The sequence below is a fragment of the Ochotona curzoniae genome, unplaced genomic scaffold (genome assembly GCF_017591425.1).
Source record: "Ochotona curzoniae isolate NIBS_2020 unplaced genomic scaffold, NIBS_Ocur_1.0 scaffold_4683, whole genome shotgun sequence".
NCBI lineage: Eukaryota > Metazoa > Chordata > Mammalia > Lagomorpha > Ochotonidae > Ochotona > Ochotona curzoniae.
In genome coordinates, this window is record NW_024467121.1 from 249,812 (window position 1) to 256,703 (window position 6,892).

The 6,892-nt window shown below is 49.0% G+C and overlaps 1 protein-coding gene across 1 annotated transcript in view; it reads right to left on the minus strand.

The window, feature by feature from the left end:
- Positions 1 to 1,446, minus strand: part of ENAH (ENAH actin regulator) — a 135,790-nt gene extending 134,344 nt beyond the window's left edge. Inside the window, exon 1 of the mRNA XM_040968285.1 lies at positions 1,442 to 1,446. Within this exon, the coding sequence (XP_040824219.1) occupies positions 1,442 to 1,446 (5 nt within the window). The remainder of the gene's footprint in view (positions 1 to 1,441) is intronic.
- Positions 1,447 to 6,892: the final 5,446 nt, after the last annotated feature.

Genomic DNA, 6,892 nt, shown 5'->3' on the forward strand with positions numbered 1-6,892 from the left:
AGCCACTTAGAGAGACAGCATTAAACATTTTTAAGGGCATGGAAATAAAAGGTGTGTACCTTGCAGAGGAGAACAGAATTCAAATATACAGTAAGCTTCAGTGAAAACAAAACACAGCCATATCAAATATATATAAAAAAAAATGGGAACATGGTCAACCTTGATAGAAATAAAAAGTTTAAAATGGAAAGTACACCGATTAAGAAAAAATTCCAATGACATGACATTTTCTTGCCAGGGAGGAATTTTGCAGATTATATCATTCAAATCTCATTGTATTACATTATAAAGGTCTTGGCTATGGTTGGCCATTAATCTTTAACACAAAGGAGATTCAAATCCAAAGGAACTGTAAGACTATCCAGGACAGAGAAATAAGAATAATTTACTTTATTCACAATTGTTTAACCTAAAAGGCAGGCCCTTAAGGATGATAACGCAGAATGGGATTAGCTGGGAGTCTACCAAGTCCCATTTCTCAGGAAGTCTTGCACCAACCCCAGAAGAGAAGCAGGGTATGGACACAAAACAGGCTTAGGAAAGGCTGAGAGAAAAAAAATGCAATGACACACCACATCTTGGTTTATTCTTCTCGGCTAGAGAAACGAAAAATACCATACCATATGTTTCACCGTGCCAATTTTAACAAATATTTTATGAATGTACATTCAATTCTTTCCTTGGGGGCTAAAAAAAATCCGCTTGTTTTATTGATTACAGAGCAAAGGGGAAAGCAGCTGGTGCAATGCAACACAGGCAGCCGGAGATCGGGGAGGAAGGATTTTCCAAACAAATCTCTCCCCGCCCCCACTTCTACACACCAAACAACTTACTTATCCTAGCCTTTTACTGCGCCCCCCCCCCAAACCTAATAATTCCTCCCTTCCCCCACAGTCGTGAAATTTTCACCTTGCCCAGGTCCTTCACCCACACCTACCACGGACACTATTACACACAAAGATTTCAACCCTTTCAAACTTTTCTGCCTTTTTTCAATTAAACACAAGAGTTTCGCACCAAAAGTGCATGAAATTTTACCAATACACCGAAAAAAAAAATACCTGTTTCCCAGCAACATGCACGTTTAAATTTCGATTTTCGACTCCCTCCCCATCTCTGGGGTTTGGTTTGCAAAGACTGAGGGGGGGGGAAGGAGTCAGGCGCAAATTAAATTTAGGATGGGAAATCCTGGGTGAAAGAGCATGGGGGGGGAGGGAATAGAGCACGACGGAGCTAGACCGAGCCCCCCCCCCCAAAAGCAGGAGTGTTGGAGAAGGTTCGACGAAAGAAAGAGAAATTAGAAGGGACAAAAGAGAGAGAGGGAGAGAGCGTACAACAGGAGACGCGCAGACAGGGAGTGGAAGGCGGGGTCCCTGGAAAGCGGGGGGTCGCGGTTCCGCGGCACAAAGGCCGGCTCGGCCCCCCGCCCCGCGCCCCTCACCTCATGGTGCCGGCGGCGCCGAGGCTTCCCCAGCAGCCGGGAGACGCGGGAGGCGCTAGTCGAAAGGGTCTCTCCTCCAGGGGCGGGGACGCAGCTCCGAGCCGCGAGACAAGTGTCCGTCTCCTCCTTCGGCGGCAGGGGAGCTACACCATGTCCTCGCACAAAGCCGAGGCGCCGGCCCGGGAGTGTGAGAGAAGCGGGCAGGAGCAAGGCTGGGGAGGGGGCGGAGAGGCCGAGGCGCGGAGCGGGTCCCCCCGGCGGCGACCGCCGCCTCCCACCGCCTCCTCCTCGTCTTCGTCCTCCTCCTCCTCCTCCCGGAGCTCCCTCGGCCGCCCGCGGAGGAGTGCCCGCCGGGGCCGCGCGCCCGGCCGCCGCTCCACAGGCCCGCGCCCGCCGCGCCCGCCGCGCCCGCCGCCGAGGCCGCTGTGTGTGCCACCGGCAGCTGCTGCAGGCGCGGGAGGAGAGTCGGGAGCGGCGCGCGGAGCCCGGGAGGAGGCGGGGCGCGCGGCGGAGGAACACGCAGGCGCCGCCCTCCTCCCCTCCTTCCCCGGGGGCGAGGGGGCGGTGCGGGGGGAGGGGCGCACCCCCGCGCCGGCGGCCGGGCCCCCGCCGGACTGCGGAGAGCCGCGAGGGGCGGCCGGGCCCAGGCTCTTTGTGCTTTCCCCACCCCGCCCCCTGCGGCCCCTGGGACGCCGGGCGCCCCGTCCTCCCCGTCAGCCCGCCGGCGGACGGCGGGGGTTCCTCGCCGCGGGGCCGTCCTTGGCCATCGGTCCTCCCCACCACCACCCGCTGCGGGTACACTCCCCCTACGGCCCGAGGCTGAGGGGAGCTCCGGGGGGCCTGGCCTGCAGGATGTGGGGTTCAGGGGAGGGACTGAGAGAGCCGGACCTGCCGGGCTCCCCGCGGGCAGCGTCCTGAGGAGCGAGGATGCGTGACTGGGCTCCCAGGGCTTGTCCTCAGCTCGCCCTGTTGCTGTCTCAGGAAAGGGACGCGAGGGACTGGGTGGCCATCGCGGCCGTCAGGAATGCCTGCGGGATTTGGGGGGCGGCGGGGGGGGAGGGAGCGGCCTGGGAGATGTAGAATGGATCAGCATTGTTTGCTTCGCTCCTTTTCTTGCCGAGGAATCCCAGCGCGCCGAGCCGCTGTAACGAGCTGATACGCACGCTAAGTATAGGGATGACTTCATCCCGGAGCGAACGCGGCCGGCTCGCGGGGAACGCGGGCGCTGGGAGCCGCGCGGGACCGTGTGCGCCAGCGGTGGAAGGGGAGAGGCGCGGCGGGCGCCACCGCTTTCCCGACGTCGTCACCGGCAGAAAGGGAATCCCGGGCGGGGGCGGGGAGCGAGATGAACTAATGATAGTTTCCATTTTCCGTGGTTCGTGCCGCCTGGAAATCGCCTCCTTTGAAAGGCTGACTCGTTTAAGGTGTGCGGGGGGATACATCTGGGGAGCCAGAATTTGTAATAGTGGGAGTTTGGTTGGGGCAGGGTGTCCCGAAACAAATCCGCCGAATAACATTTTTAAGCTGGACATATTAGTTCCGAGGAAGGAGATGTATTTTTCTCTGCGCGAGATGACTAGTATAGGAAAGGTCGATTGTTAACAGGGTTCCTATTCCTGAAGAATCTAATCCAAAATGGAGGACCTACCATGACTCCCAGAATGCCTTCGAAAGTTCTGGTGCTTTTCCTTTAGGCGTGGGCGTCAATCAGATGGTGGTGGTGTGGGGTAGAATAGCGTCCACTCGTAAACGCAAAGCCCACAGGTCGCAGGCCTCCTCGGTGGAAACCTGACTTTGTAATAGAATGGTATAGCCCAGTATTAACTACAAAGTCCTTCCTGCCTCAGACCAACCGGCCCTGTCAGAAGCAGTGGCCTGGAGCTGCGGCCCAGGATCAGGGTGGCCTCAGGTAAATAAAAAGCACCGCACCTCTCTGCCTTAAACATGGTGTACTTGCAGAACGCTAATTTTCCACCCACGTATCTAATTACAATTTACTATCACAGCATGTGTTCAAGGATCTCCAAGCACTGGCAAGACAACACGGTTGCCACTCAAATGCCCTTGTTGCCACATTACAAGTAGAAACAGGGAAATGGCTTAAGGAACTGAGGTAAGACTATAAACATGATGAAAAAGCCCAGCTCCTAGGACATCCACTTACTAGCAGTTACTGCATTTTAAAATACTTGCTCCTCCAGAATTTTTCTCCAAACCAAGCAAAGAACATTTTCTTGGAAAAAAAAAAAACATGAAGACATATTGAATCAGCTTGGAAAAGTATTAGTAAGATGTGTTCAGCCACAAAGAAGTCACACCAATTTGCCTTAGACCATTCATGGCAATACAGTAAATCCAACAGAGCTTATGTTTCAGGGAAAACTCTTAACAAAGGGCCAAAAGGGGAGGAGATAGTGCTGTAATGACTCAAGCTGTCTCCTGCCAGAGACAAGAAACAAGGATAAAAATTCCTTACGGATGACTCCATAACCTACTTCTCATTTGTAAGAGTTAAGCCATCCTGTGTGAAATAAGTAATATATCACATCATCTTTATCCTAACAGCAAATGTTCCAATGCTATGGGTACCAAATTAAGCAATCCAAGTGGAAAATGCTGTCCTTATTTTCTATGTTTATTAAAAATGTACCAGCCAAGAATGTTGGCTGCCTACGACCATTTCCGTCCCTTTGAATGGCAGTCGGCCAGCTCACAAGTTGGTCATACTATTGCCTCTGGATTTAGATAAGCCAATGGGTGGCCTGACCTCTAAAGGTCGCGCTGTAGAAGGGCAGTTTGTTGGCTGTGGCAAAATGTTATTGCTTTCTTGCTCATATTTGGCTTAACATTCAAAGAGGGCAGAATGGAAACTTGAGCTTGGAAATCACAGACTAATTCTAGTCACAAAAGAAGCTTTTGTGGAATGTGTTACCATATAGAATAAAAGAATTTTAGAGATGGAAAAAATCTTAAATCCAACCCACTCGTTTTTCAAAAAAAGGAATGTGAGGCCCAGAAAGGTTAAGTAACTTGACCATAGTCCCTTAGTGGTAGAACAGGAATTTAAACTCAGGATTCCCGATTGTTGGTCCACTGGGCCTTCTGACATGTCAGACTGATGTCCTATGGTGTAAATAGCTAAGAGAGGATGGATTAAGGCAGTAAAATCTGAAGTTAATTGAAACCATGCTCAAACGCCAAGATTGTGTTAGTTGACTGAATGGTGAAAATCAATTGAATTCTTTCAAAAGGGCTGTTCAAAGTTTGGCCTATCAAGCTAAATATTTGAAAAGTGATTTGATGGATAAATAAATGAATGGGAACAGACATGTTGGTACAGTGGATTTAGCCATGCTTTGGATGCCAGCATCCCATGTACCAGCGCAGGTTCCAGTCCTAGCTGCTCTGCTTCCAATCCCAGTTTCCTGCTAACAGGCTTGGGAGGGCAGCAGAAGCATGTCCAAGTACTAGGGCCCTTGCTACCCATGTGGAGACCAAGGTATAGTGGCAGAGTCCTGCTGACTCTGACCTGGCCTAGCCCTGGCTGCTGCAGCCACTTCGAGTATGAACCAGCAGCTAGAAGATCTCTGTGTGTCCCTTCCTTCCTTCCTCTCTGGCTTTCAAATAAGTAACTGCTTTTTTTAAATGAATGAATGAGTGAACAAATGAATGAAGACATACACTTTCTTTTTACTTTTTAAAATGTGTTTATTTGAAAGACAGAGACCTAGAGAGAGGGGGGAGTGAGTTTCCCATCCACTGATTCACTCATCAGGTGACAGCAACATCCAAAGACAGACTAGGCCAAAGCTATAATCCAGGAATTCCACTTGGGTCTGCCACATGAGTCACAGGAGCCCAAGTACTTGGTCATCTTCCACTGCTCTCCTAGGCACATGAGCAGGAAACTGGATTGAAGCAGAACAGCTGAGACACAAATCAACAAGCAACAAAGCATGGGGCTTAAACTACCACACCACACCTACTCTTATCCTTCTATCACTAGGTATGTTGACCTCAGCTTCTCCTCTCAGAAACTGTTCACTCCAGTTTCACACCAGTAGAATACCAGCATGCTCCAAGCCCCAGTAGAACACAGCTTTCCTAAGTAATTGTTAGGCTGTGCACTCATATGGAAACTGAAGGGAAGCGTGCATGTGTTGGAGCTGGGTTTGCTGCGGGAGTGTTGTCAGTCTGCCTATGAGAGCTCTGGGAATTTGTCTTGTTTAAATTTGTCTGATAGCATCAGTGTAGGCTTGTCCTCCATTTATGGGCATGAGGAGGGTGCATGACTAATGCTACTCGCAGTCAGGATATCAATGGTGAGGACTGGAGGCTCAGTCTCCCTCAACAACACCCGCCCCCCCCCCAAAAAAAAAACCAGTTCTCCCTGGGCCCCTCACGACTTCCTAGGGGTGAGGAAGAGAAAGGCAATTTAGAGTGACCTTGAGTTTATACTTTGTGCCTGTATATGACTCTACTGTGTTTTCTTTTGTGGCAGTTAGTTCACAGTGTAATTTTTGTTTATCTCCCCAAGAAAGAAAAATGATGTAGAACATGATATTCCAGTAGGATTGAAGAACATTTTCTTACTTGTCTTTTAGCTTTAGCTGTCCATGTATAATCTCAGCTCCAAAATATTGTCAAGAGATAGTAGAGGAAACTATTCCCCTCCCTGTCATTTGCATCTTTCTCCCGTTTGTCACTTTTCTCCTTCCAGATTAGGATTTACTCAGTTAATTTTGTATCTTCTTCCCCAGAACCTCTTTTTGTCCCCTAGCTGAACAGTGTTGATGTGTGGTAGAAAATTCTCACTGCCTGGATGGTCCTGGATTAACATGAATTGGGGAAAAGACATTGCATTTTTTCTACAGAATAACATCAGTCACACCTGCCAGATAAAGAATATACCAGCAGGCTCCATTTCTAGGTAACAGTCAATCATGGTGGTCTAGAAATTCGTATGGAAAATCACTATCTCCGTAATCTAATTTTGAATTCTTACCTCTTACTTGTAAAATCTAGCTGGTAGCCTGATAGAAAAAGTGAGGTGATTACATTGATTTGCTTGTCCCAATTACTGTAACAAAACTTGAGCATATTAGTCAGTTTTCACAAGCATTGTGATTAGGTGACAACTAACTTTGGAATATTTCCTGAAATGAGCAAAAGTTAACAAAGAAAAGGTTATTTTCTGGTTAATCACCATAGAGAAGGAAGTTATTACCACCCAGACATATGCTGAGCAAGCTGTCCAAAATTCATTCACACTGCTTAATGTTACTTCTTTTGTAGTTTCTACTCCACCTTTTAAGTAAGCTTCAAAGCTCATTAAAAATCCCAATTATCTTTCCTTTTGAAACAGTTGCTAAGTATGATGAACTAGCCAAATTTTAGTTTAAAACAATAACTTTGAGTCTTCATTGGGGGTGCTTATGGTCAGAAGAAAAG